Source organism: Ochotona princeps, chromosome 10, assembly GCF_030435755.1.
Source record: "Ochotona princeps isolate mOchPri1 chromosome 10, mOchPri1.hap1, whole genome shotgun sequence".
Lineage (NCBI taxonomy): Eukaryota > Metazoa > Chordata > Mammalia > Lagomorpha > Ochotonidae > Ochotona > Ochotona princeps.
In genome coordinates, this window is record NC_080841.1 from 9997512 (window position 1) to 10016376 (window position 18865).

Sequence of the window (18865 nt, forward strand, 5' to 3'; positions counted from 1 at the left end):
CGAATGCTTTCAAATACTAGTACTTATTACTACTTTTCTAGATTTTTCAAGACCAATACTTAGAGCTTTTGTTTTTGCTTTTATTTTTAGCACAGGCCAGTAAAATCTGCATGTTAAAGTAAGGCACAAATTGCTCTAAGATACTAAGACAAAATTAGGTTGGGAGTAGCTAAATATCCTTAAAACACAGTATCACGGCCAAACACCTTACAAGGTGACTCAGTGTAGAAAAAGAACTTAGATTTCAGAGGCCATGATGTGGTTGTTAAGCTAAAGGACTAAATCCCAGCCTGGTCTCTGCCACACTCATCGGTATCTTATTCCTGAAACTATGAGTTGCGGAAAAAGAAGAAACAGTTCATTTCAAAATTCAGATCGAAAGGCTGTTGAATATTCTTTTCACAAATTATGAAGGACTGTTTGCCTGGCAGGTTACCAATCAGAGTAACGTTTTAACCTTCTAACTTAAAACACTTCAGTTAAATAAATTGGAATTTTAAAATGAGCAGCTGAAGCAAAATTTGTCAGGAATGTTGGGTCTTTCTTTTGTGCTTAAAAATAAATAGTAAACTCTTTTCCTCCAGTATACATGAAGGCCATTCTTAAAAAGAAACCAAGACCACTCCTCCTCTACATGCACAAATAAGTAATCGTCTCAATTAAAAATAATTATAGAGTTTGAATGCAGTTTAAAAAATCATGGCCTTTTTTTGATAATTGACTTTAATAAACATTTTAAGTAATGTTTTTATAATCCCATCTTATAGAGTTTTAATTAAATTATATTCCTTCAATAAATGTTTTAGAGTGCAAACTTTATTGGGTTCTTGAATAGTTTCTCAAACACCCTTTCTCTAGAGATAATATTTTGAAAACCATCATGAATGGGTACGGGCAGAGCAGAGACACTGTACATACCAACAATGCATCTAACCGTAACATCTCCAGATGTAACTAACCGTAACTTCTCTAAGATTTCTCAGTCTCACCAACCTGGCAATGCAGCTTATCATGAAGCAATCTTAATTCCTTTTCAAGGAATTCCAAAGCTCAACAGAGAATGTCAGGGAGGACACCAAATTCCCCCCAGAAGTCCTCTGAATTCAAGTAGATAAACCAACCTCTGCTACAGTGGAGGGGTAGAGGATGTCCACTTCTTACACGTACGTGGGTTTCTCAGTGATCCACCAGGCAGTGGACAGGGAAAGGAGGAGCTGGGATGGAGAGAACTGGTGAACACCACCACAGGCAGGTGGCCAAAGGCAACAGCAATACTGACAGATCATGTACACGGAGCATGCCCCCCACATGAGGTGATGGAAACGGTACTCTGCTTCTGTGATTGTTCCATTTCAAAATCATCATCTCAGTGTTAGCTTGACAAAAACATCAGACAAATTCTTAGAGAGGGGTACCCTGCAACACACCTGACCAGCACTCCTCAAAACTGATACTGGTCCTCAAAAATAAGGGAAATCTAAAGAAACTGCCAGGCCAAAAGGGTCTGAGCAGAGGTGGTGACTTCATGGAACATATGCCCTAGATGAGATCCAGGGACAACAGTTGGCATAGCAGGGAACCAAGGAAACCTCATGGATGTGAGGACTCTCTGTGCTGGCACATCATTGGAGGCAAATGGGCAAAACTAATGCAAGATGTTGGGGAGAGGGGTCCTCGATGCAGGGAGCACTGGGACGCCAGCATTGCCTTTGGGTGGCTTTTAAAATGCAAAGCCAACTATTTAAAAAGCAAATTGGATATACCAATACGAAACGTTTTGGCAATGTCTGGATAGTTGATGTTGAGTCGGCCTTTTTGCAGTGGAGCCCTGATACTAACAAAGGTTAAAGGAGAGGCTGTGCACCTTTTCTGAGCATCTCATCTGTAAACACAAGTCATTAACTTAACCTTGTAATACAGCACTTCGTACGCTTCACTGAGCCAAACGTATGGAATTTACACCTTCCTCTGTTTTGGAAAACATGACTACAGGGTCTCTATGTAAGCAAATTAAACATTTACATGAGTGAGTTTTTTAACTTTCAGAAGTGAATTTTGACCTTGATTCCATGAATAGAAAAAGGCATTATTGCTCTGTAGAACAGTAATAACTTATCTTTCAAACTTTCACAGGTAATTTTATAAATTACTTAAGTATGCTCAATATAGATTTAAGATTAAGGCAATTAGTGGGCTAACAGTTTCATCAGCTTCAGGCTAGGTTTGATTAGTCCATGCCCAACCAGATTAGTACAGTACAGCACAGGATTATGTATGCATATTTAGTTTAAATACAATAAGTGGCATTAAGCACCAAATAATGGGAAATCATATGCTCAATACATAGTTGCAACACACACACAAACGAGTACCTGATTTCATAGCACAGTAGAAGAGTTGGCCTTACACCATGAGATGAGCAGGTGGGGGAATACATGTTCCGAACACACACACACACACAAAATTAAATAGTAGTAAGAGTTGTCATTCCTACAAATAATTCTGCTTACTATACAGATTACATAGAATTGCCAAACATCTCCAGAAAGGAAGCTTAGATGCAAATGACTGATTGCCGATTGGCAATTTAGGCTTTGTTTCCACTGGTGTTTTCCTCCGGGCCATGGTAGCCTTGTTGAATGTCAGCCGTCAAGTGACATAGGGACACGACTTCGTGGAACAGGCCGGGTTCTTCTGAAGTCTCTTTGGCTTCTTTTCCTTCTTTCTCCCAAGGAACAGAAGTAGATGGACATCGCCCAAGGCTGGGGACAAGGGGATCGTCAGAAACCGGGGGTAACATTTCCTTTTCCGTTTTTTCTCGGTCAGTTTGGGAAACCTCAGAGAGAGCTGGCCGGAAGTCCAAGCCGGAGGGAGCAGCTGGCTTCCCCGCCACAGCAGGGCCATGCATGCTGTGGGTGCTGCGGCGCTTTTCACCCTTCTCCTCCTTCCAGATGAACAGAGACTCTGTCAGACCGCTAGAGGAAATCCGCTTCCGGGGCGAGGGAGGCAGGTGTCTGCCATGGAGGACGCTGTCGTCCTGTCCCAGATGCCATCCGGCTGGATCACCGGAACCCCCACATAGAAGGGACAGGTTGTTCTCACTGGGAGCATTGGACTTATTCTGAGAGAAAAAAGGACAAATTCAGAATGCTTCCAGTAAAACAAAAACATTAGCCGTTCGGCTCTGTTTTGAACTCAACGCTAGTATCTTTCAAAGTTGGTTTTCTGAAAGTCCTCCCAGAGGGACTACAATATTGAGAGCTACATTAAAAACCCCAACTTGCAATGAAACAGGCTAGGCTTTGGTTTGCAGGTGCTTAGAACTGTCACTTACCTAATGCAAAGCAAATCCAAAAAATCAGAGCAACATTTTAGTCCCACTGTGCTTGCCACTCCTCACAGCATCTACTGTGCTCTCAAAGAATTTAGAACCATTTGTGTACAAACATTGTCACCTTTTGGAGTGACAGCATCGGGGAAAATGAGTTGGATGTATAGTTATTAAGTGTTGGAAAGCTTGGAAAATAAAGGGAAAATGTGGGAACATTCTGAATTTTAAAAATCGGAGAAAAACACCTGTAAAATTGGATTGCAAGAAAGTATTGCTTGACAGAAGCATTTCAGTTACTGATAATAACCACCAGAACAGGGTAAGTGGTGGGAAGAGACTGGAATATTATTCCCAATGATAATTCCCTATGGTGACATTTTGCTGTCTTCCTGAGCCTCTGTCACCCATTTAGACCAAGACTGCGAGATCAGGTAACCGCAGCAAGGCCAAGAATGCTTTCATTTAACTGCATAAATGAGAAAGTCTACTCACAGTGGGTTTGTAATCAATATCATCCATTGATTTAAAGAAATCCAGGCTCTTGGCAGCTGCCAGCTTCCCCTGGTCTGAGCTGTGGGTGCTCAAGGTATCAAGGATCTCGCCCAGTAAGTCCATTTCCCCAGAGTAAGGGATCTTCTCTCTGGGGTCAGCAGAGTCATCACTTTCATAAAAATAAGCTGGAGCTTCTTCACCATCCTCGGAAGACAACCTGGAGGAAGAGGAGACGGGTGGATGAGCTCGTGTGCTGTGTGCCGGCAGCCTCTCACCAGTTCCACGGCCCTGGAGAGAGTCTGGAAATCAAGAGTGTATTAGAGGAGCAGCCGCAAAGACAACAGGTGGCCAGTAGGAGGTCCTTCCTAGCACGTCTACAAACATGTCCACTAGCAACAAAAGCCTTGTGGTAAGTTACCTGTCTGAATCAGCAGATGGGCTCCTCCTGCTTTCCAATTCTGCCGTGTCTGGGGACTCGACTTAAAAATATGTGATACCGAGTGCACTGGGGAAGGTTGCTGCAGCCCAGACCCACTTTCAGAACTTTCATACAGCATGCCTTTTCTTTATCCTCTTACAGAAAAATATGTACTCCTTTTTTGGGATAGAGACATATTTTATAGACAAAAAGGAATGTCTATTGGTTTTTTTTAAATATTCTGTGCTAAATTCTCCTGAAGTCACTGCACACTAATTCAGTTGGTTTCAACTGTGTATGCTCACTGTTCCTGGTACTTGGCGTGCACTGCTCAGCCGCACGGTGAGAGACTAACATCATCCCAGAGATCTCTCCTGACATGACTGCCTTTCTGGTCTATCTGACTTTCCTGTCTAAGGCTCATCTCCCACAGAATTCTGCCAAGCCCTGGTTCCTTCTGTGGAAGAACAAAGCCAGCAGGCAAGTGACACTGTGGCTCCATGAGTACAGGTTCTGAACAGCCCGTGGAACCAAAATTAGTGCTCTGAGCCACTCACTGCACAGGACGCCACAATCCACTACTTACTTTTTTTTTTTTTTGGAGGGGTGTGCAGGGAAATCTTCAACACCATGATGAGGAGTGACTAATCTTTGTGTCCCACCTAGTGAGGTATGAGTAAATCCATGCTAGCCCTTTCCTGTCAGATTCTAAGCTTTACTTTTTGTTGTTTGTCTGTTTATAATCCACTACTTACTTGCTGGCTCTCTCAATGTCATCATCATTGGCATCACAGAGAGCACCATCGAGGGTCTTGAGGGGCCTCTCTAAGCGAGCCTGGAGACAAAAATTGACAATGAATCTCCACTCTAAAAATCAGTATCTTTAGTAGCAAAGCAAGATTATTTTCTAAGGGATACTTTTAGAAGAAGTATCCCTCCAAGTTTCTTCATGTTATCCAGTAACTCAAAAATCAGGGACAGGAAGATGAGCAGGGTAAGAGGCGGTATTTATCTCAATATTTACTAGTTCCTCAATTAATACATAAGAGAAATGAGTATGCAGAATTAGCACAAGCACAGGACAGTGACAAGCACTCAGTTCCTGACTCAGGAACACTTGCTGTACTGCTCTACAATCCAGTACCACCACCATGAACGCCCATCACTTGGTTTCAGTGACTAGCACCATGTGTGCTGTTGCTCTGGTCTCTCTCTCACATATTTTAGAACAGCACTTTCTTCATCTTAAAATGCAAACGTATCATTCCGAGATTTGTAAAAATGCAGTTTTTGGTTCCATGGTAGATCCAGGCTTGGGTCACAATTTTTGCATTTCAAACAAGGTCTTCGATGAAGTCAAGGTGAGCGTCACACTTTGAACAGCACGGCGTTGGGCCGCACTGGGATGGGCGAGCTACGCTTCCTGCTGATCTGTTTCTTTAGAAGCTTCAGTATCAACATTACACAACTGTTTTAGCATCCTATGATAACCACTGGCTAAATCCCAAAGCCTTGGGACCGTGCACCTGCCTGGGAGACCCAGAAGAGCTCCTGGCTCCTGGCTCCTGGCTCCTGGCTCTCGACTGGCTCAGCTCCAGCCGTTGCGGCCGCTTGGGGAGTGAACTATTGGACGGAAGATCTTCCTCTCTGTCTTAAATGCAGATACTTGACGTATGACCTATCTCTAGGAGCGATCCCTACTCTTCCTGCCCTTCAGCAGCGATGCTCACTAGCGGCAACAAGGAAAGAAGGCAATCTCTCTGGAGCCTCACCTGCCACACAGATCATCTCCCTTCGTTCTGTGGTTCACACTGTCTTTGGCCTCTGCTCCACTTACATGCTGACATAATTACCAGAATTTCCTCTCAGGCTCTCTCTTTTTCTCACCATTCTTTATATCTTTGTTCAAGAATTTCTATTACAGGAGTTACTCCCTTAGATAAGAATTAATTCCCATGCCCCACACCCCATGTGTCTCAGACACACCTGTGTGCACATCTGTCACAGGATTTGTCTGTATGTAATTACAGCTAAATTTTCTGTCACTGCACAGGCAGCATTTGAGACAGGCACCTTGCTACATTCTCTCATCCCTTCAGAAACTAGTACACTGTATGGTACCCAACAGTTCCACGGAAATTCTCAAAGACTTTGAAAGCAGCAAAATGATTATGAGGTTTCTTATCACTGTATATGCTGTGGACCACACAGGGTTGTTCTACCTTCAGTCTTCATCTTGCTAGAATATAACAGGACAAACACGGGCCTGATCCAAAGGGTGTAGGGGACACGCACTGACATGGAACAGAGGCTGTAGTCATGACGCCACATTCACGTGCAAATAGCCCAATCCAACATTTGAAATCTGTGCCAGAATCTCAATGCTGCATGACTCTGGACTTACAAATAAATACATTCAAAGAGGCTTGTATATCCAGTTATTTTTCTTGCTTTCCCAACACAAATAATCAGAATCTAATGAGAGCCTTTGTGTGACACTAAGGATAACCTTTGAGATCATCACGATCACAAGCGGGAAGAAAATTGTAAAGATGTGGTAAACACACACACACACACACACACACACACAACCTACTTCCTTTCAGGGGGATAGTGGGTATTGTCTAGAATTCTTTCCAGGATTTTCTGATACTATGGCTTGCATCATTCCTGGTCTCTTGACTACCGGCCATGCAGGATTAGAGTTTAGAGGAGAGTTTTGGTGAAGCAAAGACATCCTGTCTACAGAGACAGCATTGGTCCAGCAGAGCTGGAATTACTATAACACAGACAAAACTCAATGGTATGCCTCTGGAACTCCAGTCTTTCTGCCTGCCTGCAGACTGTCTACATTTGGATTGTCCTTTGAATCATCTTACAGGTTCTTTTAATACTGAAAGAGCTAGAAAAAGTATGAGTCACAAATTACTCGGTCATGTAAAATTATTCTTTGGAGTAGCCAGTTAATGTTTCCTGAGTAAATGAGTGTTTGCATACTACTGTAGCAGTACTCTGAATTAAACACTTGATAAGAAAATACATAATGCAAAGAAGAGAATAATTATAGAGTGACAGAGCTTTTTCAGTGTCCACAGGACACAGAGACGACCATGTTCCGTCCGCAGAGGCTCTGTATTAGGACTGTGCCACATGCCTGGGGAATGACCACAACCAGGGCTGGTTTCTTTGTCCTCAGGGACATTACATTCCAGAACAGGAGCCACGGATTCTATTAAACATTCTTTTTTAAAAGATTTATTTATTTTTATTACAAAGTCAGATATACAGAGAGGAGGAGAGACAGAGAGGAAGATCTTCCGTCCGATGATTCACTCCCCAAGTGACCGCAATGGCTGGTTCTACAGCGATCCGAAGCCGGGAACCAGGAACCTCTTCTGGGTCTCCCACATGCAGGTGCAGGGTCACAAAGCTTTGGGCTGTCCTCGACTGCTTTCCCAGGCCACAAGCAGGGAGCTGGATGAGAAGCAGGGCCGCTGGGATTAGAACCGGCGACCATATGGGATCCCGGAGTGTCCAAGTCGAGCACTTTAGCCGCCAGCCCATCGTGCCGGGCCCTCTATTAAACATTCTTACAAATATGAGCAAAAGCTAGGACCAGCATTAACTTGTACTAAGTCGTGACTGTTACGAAAGCATTAACAGGAGCTTGACCTGGTCTGGGAGGTCAGAGAAAGTCTTTATCCAAAAGAGGTTTCAGTTCAGCTCTGAAAGATGCTACTGACACACAATGAGCGTGTTTAACAGGTGCAGTAGCCCCACGGTGACACAGTGAGGGGATCTAAGGGGGTGGAAGGCAAGCACCTGTAACATGTGTCAGCTGGTGCACAGGGCTCCATTAAACCTTGGTTACACTTTTGATAACAAGATGGCAGATACATACATATATGTATATATATACACACTAAGTATATCAGTATATAGTGAGTATATAAGTAATATATACATATCAATATATTACACAGTGTGATACAATAAGTCAAAATGCATGGAGGTTTAGAAGGAGGTTGAGGAGATGAGGCACCAGGGGAACCTGAGGGACGAGGTCTTGGCAGGGAGAAGGGAGACAAGCAACAGACTTCAGGCTTACGGCTTCATCTAAAGCACAGCAGCAGAAAGCCACTTACTCAGCAGCCGCCCGCGAGCACCAGCTCCACCTCCAGCTGCACCCCTGCGACACGGCAGCGGCCACAGCTCATCTTCCCTCAGTTACTCCAGCATCGGCTCACTCTGCACATACCTGTCTGACAGTAGCTACTGTCTTTCACGACATGAGGCACGTAAGAGAAACTTTCAAAAAAAAGTTCTTTCTTCTCAAGACATTTTAAAAACAGAGGGAAAATTCCAAACTATTGAACATAATAAAGTAAGTACAGATGAATGCTTGTTACTTCTTTTGTATGAATATAGTTGAGTCATTTTTTTTATCATAGAGGAAAACTGACATAAACATCTAACACAATATAATATAACATCAAACCAATCACAATGCCAAATTATATCACCAATAATGTCAAGGCAGTTCTGGTCAGCACACTAAATGTCTTCAACAATAGAAACACGTAATTACACACAACAATCAATGACAGAGCAGACACAGAGGTGTGGAAGCTTTTGAAGAGCACAGAACTACCGAGCCACAACATCTCACAAGCTGTGCAGAGGTTACGATAATGAGCACTTCTCTTGGGAACAGGTGTCATACAAAATAAAGGTACCATATATAACACCATACAAAGTAAGTAAAGCTTCTATCATTTTGATAGAAGGGACAGAATGCAAGATGTGCCACTGGGTGCCACATGTCCCCATTTGAATTCTTACCGTGTTGTAAACGCACACATTCGTATAATGAAATTTAGATCTTGTGGAAATGTAAAACTTGAAGTACACATCTAATTTATATGAAAATTCATGACTTAAACCAAAGAAACAGTCCTCTAACAGGAAATGGCTAATAATAGTGAGAAAAAAATACCACATTAGTAGGGAAAGAAAGGACATTAGCAGAGAATTCAATGTATCAGAAAAGATGTCCTACTGGAAAAGCTGTACTTGTAGCTGTACTTAATGAACAAACAAATCCCCTGGTAAAAACAAAATGTATACATGTTAAGCACATGCAAACACGTAAATATTAAACACGTGTAAGCATGACACAGAAACTTTAAGAATCAGAAAGTGACAGAGACAGAGAAAGCATGCCACAAAACCTGTAGAACTTCATGCTTTGTGAGACCTCACGAATTTAGTCGGGTTAGCTACAACAGACACATGTTTGCTTCCATTACGCGACAAGAAGTGGCCACAGGACAGGCACGTGCGAGCACCACTGCGTGGACGCACCAGGAAGCTGGCTCAGCTTGCAGTTAGCATTCTCATCAGCAGAGGGCAGAAAAAACCTACTAAGGCAAAGTGCAGCAAGGGTTTGAATTCTTGGGGGGATCCGGATGGGCAGGAGGGTCAGGGATATTGCAGGTGCATCTAAACGTAAAATGTCGGCACCCTATCAACTGCTTTGAGCAGTCGCGATCTACGCTAATGGCTCTCTGTTCAAGAGTGCTCACAGTCCTCAGCAAATCCCCAAGCTACTTTTTGTCGCCTCACAAAAATCCCATATGAAATCATATCAGAAGTATAGATTTTATAATACTTTAAACATGCAAAATTTGAAAAAAGCTTTAAAAGCACATGTGCTTTATTTATTATTATTATTATAATTATTAGTATTACTGCTTTTAATGGCGGGGTGGGTTGACGTTACGTGCCATATCCCTGCTGGATCTGCTTCATCGTGCTGGGTGTTTCATGGATTCAGCTTCATTTCCTGAATACCCTACCACACACTTTAGTGGACACTTCTTCCCCTATTCCACATACTGGGGAGTCAGAAGTCTAACAGAGTGAAGTGCCTTGTGTGCTTGAGGTAACTATTGACACCACTGAGACTGGCCCAGAAGGTCTGACCTGCAGAGGGCACACTCGTCGGCACAGCTGTGTTAGACACGGAGCTGCCGAGAGACCCCCACGAGACAAACATCTGCGAGCAAGCCTGCCAAAGGCTTCCTGACACCGGCCAGCTAGCCTCACTTCAGAGCTGCAGAACAGCATGACGGCTAATGCTTCAGTCTGGGACATACTACAGTGAGGAACAAGAGATGAACACACAAGTCAAGGGAGTGACCGGGAAGGTGTGGCAAGGTAGGAGTGAGGGGAGTTTTGATGAGAGTTCTTTCCATCGGGCTAAAGAAAGCAAGATTCCATAGAAACATTAAAATCGTATCTCTGAGCAGGGCTGGTGCTATGTGATACGAGGTGGGGGGAAAGATTTCCAAGTGGCACACTCAGTCCATAATGACTTCAGTTTTTCCACTAACTTTACTCACTTTACTCCCTGCCACTCAACTGTCACCTAAGCGTGTCACCTTGGAAACCATATTTCACTGCAAGTAATCCCTATCTTACTGTGTCCTTTTCATCAGGAAGCATATCCTGCAGCAGTTTTGTTTCTAGTCCCATTTCCATTCAGTGTGGTTGCTCAACAGGCTAATCTTCCTCTTGTCGGTGCTGGCATCCCATATGGACACCGGTTCCAGTCCTGGCTGATTCACTTCCAGTCCAGCTCCCTGCTGACAACATGGGAAGGCAGCAGAGGATGGCTCAAGCCCTTGGGATTCTGTACCCACATGAGAGACCAGGAGGAAGCTCCATGCTCCTGGCTTCAGATCAGTTGCTGGGGTCTTTTAGATGAAACCAGAGCGAACCAGTAGATGGAAGACCATCTCTTTCTATGTTTCCTTCCTTCTCTATAAAATCAGCCTTTTAAAAGAAAAATAAATAAACCTTAATAAAAAGGAAAACTGTAACAGAATATTATTCTCATCTTTACAATAAAAAAACATTCTGTCTAATCATTCAAAAAATTGTAATTGCTCTAGACACTCTCAGAGAACTGTGCAGCAAGGCAACCAATCACATACATGATGAGCCCTTAAAGGAGAGATGAGACAAGACAGATTCTACCCTCAGCAAGATAAAGGCAGATCCAGCGGCCATGTAGGCAGCTATGGAGAAATTTGCTTAAACTTTAATAAAGCCTTTAAGGCCAGTGTGGACTGGCATGGTAGTCCGGAATAGCTGCGAGTCTCAAAGACAAGATGGGTTTGCTTTTACAAAGTCTTTTCCACGTATAAATTTCTGTAATGTGTTCGTAGTGCTCATGAAGAAGGGAACCTGTTAGTTGTTCAGGCTACAGAAGGCGCAGGTTGCTGCATGGGGACGAGCATGAAGCCTCGCGCACACTTATGGAACAAAAGCCTGACACTGCCAGCGGGCTCAGTGCTCAAGAACGGTGCAAGCAACCCTTCTCTCTGTTCCAGGAAGGTGTGAGAGACGCGCTCCAGCACAAGCATCAGCATGGGCAGGAAATGGAGCTGTGGAGAGGGTTAGGTGATCCTCACTCAGAAAAACCAGTCATGGACACAGGAAAGTGCGAGCGTGAGAAGAAGGCTGCTAGGGAGACCTGCCAAGATGGGAGCTGGATGGAGCAGCCACAGAGAAGCTACCAGGCTAAAGGCAGGTAACTAGCAGCCACGTTTTACTTCTGTGAAGGGTGGAGACCATGGGGAGAGAACCCCTGTGAGTATGTGTTGCAGGTGCACAAGGACTTCCACTAAAGCAAATGGAGAGATCTACATGAGAAGGTCCTCCACTCCATGCACAAGATAAGGTCAGCTGACAGACTGACATTAATAGCAACATCCAAATCCACTTAGACTGCAGAATGGCTCAGCTCCTATGCGAACAGCACTACACAGGAGCAGCATTGCTTATTGCTGGAGGAAAACACTATTGAAGGGTTGCTACGTAAGAGGCACCAACATTTAGGTAAGAATTCTAAGACATCAAAATCTAAAGGAGAAACAAACATGACTGAACAAATGGGACAGAAGCACATATGACATCTATTTTGGACAAAAAAGCATCAAATAAAAATTCCAGAATTTTTTTTTAATGATATAAAAGATGAAGAATTCTTTTGACAGGCTCACCATCAGACTGAGGAAAGAACCCTTGCACTTCAAGACAGGTCAATAAAATATATCCAGAGAGGCACTTTACAGATCCGAGGGCCTGGCGAGGCCAAGGCAACTGCTCAGGTTCACTGACAGGGCGGGTGTCCCAGCCCAGGGCTTTACACTTATCAGTCCAGGCCTTTCCACCTAGCCAGGAGCGTGCAGGTCAAGTAGTGAATAAGAAAAGTTAATTTACAAAGGTCAGAGAAGGAAAAGTCTTTTGATTTGTAAATGATGGTCCTTCCCTGAGTGGAGAAGTGACTTTGAAAACCAGACAGGCAGAACTCACAGAGTGGGTACCCAGAGTTGGTGTTGAATTGATTTGGAGGAAGTCTACACTGAGCTGGGTCCAGTTCGATCATTTGGTGCCATAACTGCATTAATGCAAGGTTATCCAATTAGACTGGGGTCTGCTCTTGAATTACAGTTCAGAAATCCCCTCATTAGAGATTTTAGAGACTGAGCATTGGAAATCAAAGCTGAGGTTGATTGTTTTGGCATAGCAGGTAAACCCACTGCCTGCCATTTCTAGCTAGCATCCCATACGGCCAGTTTAGGTCCTGCCTATTAAACTTCTAATCCAGCTCCCAGCCAATGGCCTGGAAAAAGCAGCAAATATGGCCCAAGTGCTTTGTCTCCTGTGGTCCACGTGGGGGATGTGGAGGAAGCTCCTGGCTCTTGGCTTCAGCCTGGTTCAGCCTGGCCCAGCCTGGGGCCACTATGGCCATCTAGGGAGCCAATCAACTGGTGGAGAATCTTTCTCTTTCTCTCTCCCCATCTGTTCCATTATACAACTAACTTTCAAATAAAGAAGTAAATACTTTTAATAAACAAAATGAGAAACTCAAAACAACAATAATTCAGGCTTTTCATTAATTATAGAAAAGGAAGCTTAGTTGGGTAAATTACTGTATCAAAATCCTTCCCAGAAACAAAATATTTTAGAACTCATCGCTCCACTGTTGATCAGAAACTATATAAACTCTGTCCTCCCACATCCCACCTCTCCCTGGCAACACTGTCCCAGACATTCTGATAGATTTTCACGGAGGCTTTGAACAGGTAGGCCGAACGCCAAGTTTTCACAGGCCTCACCATTCGTAACACAACTGTGGACTATTAATATTTATAAAGACCAACTTTTACAAACTGCTCAGGTCTAGTGATTGTATTAATACAGGTTATCTAAAATATTTCACTCCATTGGAAAAATAAAATTTATCAAACATTTTGCAATAATTTCTCAAGACCAAGAGATTATTGATTGATGTACTAATTAAGACTATTAAACAGCATTCTCAGACCAAAAATAGATCACTAACCCTTCGATAAATGGCAAGTTATTTAAAATTTCACATTTATTTGACAGAGCTTCAATATTTCAACATTTTAAAAGGTTCTGTGGAACATAACAAGTCCACCATGTTTTTGATAAAACCACAAAATGTGATTCGTGACTTCACTAATGTTAACATGATTTTTCTAGGTGAAATAAATAATAAGTGCACAGCATTAACACAAGCTGGTATCTAATCACCTGGATAAATTATGCTTTCAAAGATCACATGACTGGAGATTAAAAACGTCTTATCAATAGTTGTGGCTCCATTTTACTTCTCAGAAGCACTAGATGTGTATACCATGTATGAGTGTGTGTAATGATTAAAATGATTATGTTGTAGATGAGGCAAGAATCTTCAAGAAATTACACTTATATTTTTCTCTCAGAACAAATAATATTGGTTTTAAATAATTATGATGGAAAATGTCAAAGACACGGATAAAGGCTGCAGGGAATTTCCGCTAAATGATTAGTATTACCCTGGAATGTTGGAAAACTCTTAGAGAATTTCTGGAGAGGGTCTGGTTTGGTAACGGACATGGGTGTGAAGGCTAAGTTAGGATATTTATGCATCATGCCAAGTCTTTGATGTTGTGCTAGGAAACGTAACAATAAACAGCTCTAATTACACTGAGATTCTAGTTTCTTCTTCTGGCAAGTTCTCTCCCCTGAGAGATACTAATGGGCAGCCACTATGACTCCCGTTCACCAACACTAACCTGACCCCTTGAAAACTTCAGTAGCAGCTGTATACGTGGAGCCAGAGGAAAAGCATCACTTCCATATCCGGCAATGCCCATTTAACTGTATACATTGCATGCTTCCTCTTACCTTTTCAATTTGTGAGGGTGTTTAAAAATTAACAACAACTCTCTATTCCCAAAGTACCCGTTTTGAGCTGAACAGTCCTTTAGTAGTGCACGCCACAGTAGGAAGAATGTGAGATGTCGTGAGTGCTGTTCAGTGTGCAGTGGCGACAGTTTGCTAAATGAAGCACTGGGGGCTTTGGCTCTGCTCTCAAGAACATACGGCCATTTCTGAGGCAAATTTGGAAGCACAACCATGACATTAAAAAGGAACATACTAACTTAAAAATATCTCAAAATATAAATAAGATCTTCTATTATGTCTTTTTAATATATTAAGTGTTACTGTTCAGCAGAGCTAACTATGTTCAAAATGAAGTATTAGCAAGTTCCTAAAAGAAGTTAGTTCTGAATTATTCCTTTAATAATGCCCTTGAACAATTTTATGACAATACAAATGTCTCAATGTTGTGTTTCTGAAAGAATCTCACTGAACAGCACTATAAGCTCAGCTAAGGAAAGCAGGGCACACTGGCCACAAGAGGGCAGCATTGCAGTCCATACTACTTTGGAAACATTTAATTATAATCATATTTGACATTTTGAAAATTAATATCACTCCAACAGAGAAGTAGTACACAAAACAACTCTAAGTTAGAAGTCCAGTACACGTTTTTCAAAGTAGACTCAGATGACTAATTTTATAAATTAGTTTAGTATCAATACTAAACATGTATGTGGAAGGAGGACCATGAGATAGCGACAGCTACAAACGTTTTTCCATTTAGTTAGCACTTTCAAGGGAGGTGTCATTTAATGTATTTCAAAGAGTTCTATCATTTGAACCTTTCTAACACATTTTCCTATTATTTTAATTCAACATCTTAATACAATAGTATCCTCGACAATTTAATTTAGTAAAGTGTTTAAGTCACAAAATTAAGATGTTGTTGCTTCTCATTATTTGATTATATTTATTTGTACTGGTTTAGAAAACTTATTTGACAAAACCCAAATATCTATCTCTTTCTGACGCCACAATTTCTGGCCACAATTATTCTTCAATTATTATTCAACCACTTTCGTTTCAGTCAGCAGAACATGCTGCTTCCCTTGGTAAACAAGGCCTATGCCTTTTCTCTCCTAATAAAGCAGTTATTCAATGGACTGTATTTTCCCAAAGACTCCCAATCACTGTACCGTTTCTTAAAGCCAATTAGATCAGTTCAGCAAGAAGCAGTGTGTTCAGTTATGCTCATTTTACTCCCAGAATCTGCCTAATTTCTATGAAGGAAAGCTTGCCATAACTATGTTGCATGAACCGCAACCTAGTACATGTGAGCACTCCATCTTTTGTTATACCATGGAAAGTAAGTAATTTGAGATATTACACATTTTCATTGTATACGTTTCAAAGAAAATTGCATTTCAAGCATTTTTAAATGCATGATCATATTTATAACCATTCATATCTCAAACCCTTAGCCTGTGTGTGACAATATTAAATAACAGACTAAGTTTCCAGCAGTTCTTCTTATTTGTAGAAATTGCGACTAATAGGTGTATTTCTATTTATAAATACTGTATTTCGGTTAGTCTTGATTACGCCCCACATGCAAGTGTCTGCCGACAGTTACACATCACATGCGAATCAAAACCAATCTTCTATGCGTATTTTCTTAAGTTGCCTTTACCTAATCAACTGGAGAGCCTGAAGATCTGAGTGAGCTGCTATTTGTCCTTGACATGAAACAGTTAAAAGTGATATGTGAGCCAAGATTTTAATGGGGCTTAACAAGAGAAAGCTTCAGCTCTCTACTGTCCCTGGATCTCTGGTGTAGTGAACTTGCCTTGCTTAGGGCCATCCATCTGTTAGTGCTGACTTACAATGCAGCTAAGTCCTGGTGCTTGTTCACTGGTCCTCAGGCGTGTATGTGGCGGGGTCGGGGGTCTCATATGGACACACGTGCACACACACACACACACACACACACACCAGATAATGCTAATATTATCAAAAATGGAATAGGATCTTAGATTGATTCAAAGTTCTTACTATTAGAAAAGAAAATTCTAATAAATGTTTACGTGTAAATACTGTTAGGCACAATTTCAGATGCAGGCTCAGGGGTCTAAATATTGTTCACTAAGTCTTCATTTCTAAAATAAAATTGATGCAAAGGTGGCCGGGGCGCAGTGAGGATTAAAGCTGTTTTGCACCATGACCGGTGGCAGTATTCTCGCTGGAGCCAGCCAGCCCTGTTCTCAGTGCGGCCAGAGAAGGCTCCTTTCCCTGGAGGCCTGTTAGGCTGGGGCTGCTGCTGGAACTGTCATCTCCGCACAAAAGGGAAAAGGGTTGGGTTTTACAAATGTGAAGCCTAATTGGGAGATCTTCATGGTGTACCCTTGACATTTATTTAAGCCTCATCAACAAAACGGGAAGTAACCAAGCTAATTAGCACACCAGCACACAAATTGCTGTTTGTTGGGGGTATGCTGCAGGTTCACAATCTATGACAAAAATAAGCTACGTAATGGAACACAGGCGCGAAACAAAACACACTCAGACTCTTCTTAAGGATTTTGTAGAGTGCCCAGATTATAAAGCCTAACTTTTTTTTTTACCTCAAATTCTTAGAATTCAAATCCATCTTTTGAAACGGAGATGAAATTAAAGTCTTGTTTGACAAGCCTAGATGGAAAGTGAAAATGTGAAGTTCTTTATACAGCTAAAACCCGCTTCTGAAATGCATAATCAAATGGATTAGGATGGCAAGAGACCAGTCTGCTGACATCATTTGACGGACAGTAAAATTATATTCTCTGGGTCCTGTGAGCCTACAGTCACAGATCTCCCAAACGGGCGGGTGCATCCTTCTTTCCACATCATATAATGAGATTCTCAGACATCCCTTCCTAGAACGAACCTGAATAATCTGGGGGCCTCCATTGTTTCGCTGACTCCGATACCACAGTTACAAGACCCATGGAGCCCGAACTATACGTATAAATGAACAGCCACAAACTGTGTGCTACTGTGTTTTATACATGGCATCTCTCAAGCCAGCAGCATCCTAGGAAAATAGTGTGCACTGTGACTGCCATTTTACAGATGCAGAAAGCAAGGAAGGCTTGGAGACACTTCGTTTGGATCCATGTTAACTGCTAACAGATTTTTCAATGTCAAGTTCTGCCTGGCTCTGGCTCGCCCACCTCCCCCAGCACACCACCTACACAATGGATAGTTTTAGCAGGTAGGAATCTGAAATCAGTCTGTCCCCCTTTGAAGTCCTACTTTTTGCCCTACCTCTTTGCCTGTTCCCTTGTTTCAAAATCTGAAAAATGGGGATAATGATTGGATTTTAGGGAGTTTAAAATGAACCACATACCATGCAAACTCACAAACACAGATACACAAACATACATGGCCCCACTCTGTCAAGAAACTGCCCATCTTTGCTATGTCCTAGTGTTGCTGTACTTTTATCACTTTAACTCCATAAACATTCAACTTGGAAATTTGTAGTAAGAACATATAAATTACATGGATCACCAAATTCCAAAGGTCCCTATGGATCTTGCTTTCAGGTAATTAAATTCACTTCATGGCAGCTCTTTCAAGAGAATTTGCTTACATGGAGGATTAAATCAAACAGGGGACCCAGAACATGGCTCTGCCTGGGACGAGACTAAGAGGTCTGCTTGTTTCCTGAACCTTACAGAAGGAAAAAAAGTATATTTAATGTTTATTTTACTTTTTTTTAGCTACTTCAACTCTGCTGTGAGAGCACTGTCAGGAGCTAGGAAGCTAAACCATGCCCCGGAGATTTTAACAAATCTGATCATTGTAAATAATAAAAATGGCACGAAGGAGAGACCCCTGCCGCTCCTGGGGCCCTCCGCTGCATGAGCTCCTGGGCACCATGTTCTTCTGCGCACGCACAAGCTCAACGTCACTTCCTGAAACAGGCAACTTCTGAGTGACTCTGAACACAAAAATAAAAGAAAACTTGGTGCGTCATGAGTCACGTAGCTGCAATTTTTTCTTGGACTGTTTAGCAAGGGAATGGGCCTAACACCTTCCTAATACACTTACTATTACCTAACTTAAAGTTTGATTTTTTAGTCTAAGATTCTTCATAAAGTGTTGAGAACATTTTTCAAAATAGGTAGAACATAAATGAATCAGTAAGCCTACTGACATATTTATTAATATGTTTATTGATTTTGCCCTTAATCACATCTTAGAAGTACATACTTAACAGATCCTTAATATGCTCATATCTTGGAAATTTGGGGGTAAGAGGATTCACTAATTTGGGGCAGAAGGGGGAGATGGTGAGGGCTAGGGACAGGAGGGGAGGGAGGAGCGGCACAGGTGGG

The 18865-nt window shown here is 42.2% G+C and overlaps 1 protein-coding gene across 2 annotated transcripts in view; it reads right to left on the reverse strand.

The window, feature by feature from the left end:
• Positions 1–2464: 2464 nt before the first annotated feature.
• Positions 2465–18865, reverse strand: part of DENND1B (DENN domain containing 1B) — a 234296-nt gene continuing 217895 nt past the window's right edge. For both annotated transcript variants that reach the window (XM_058668968.1, XM_058668967.1), the window contains 3 exons: positions 4997–5076; positions 3824–4040; positions 2465–3121 (listed from right to left, as the gene is read on the reverse strand). In XM_058668968.1, coding sequence (XP_058524951.1) covers positions 2588–3121; positions 3824–4040; positions 4997–5076 — 831 coding nt within the window. In that variant the 3' untranslated portion in view covers positions 2465–2587. The remainder of the gene's footprint in view (positions 3122–3823; positions 4041–4996; positions 5077–18865) is intronic.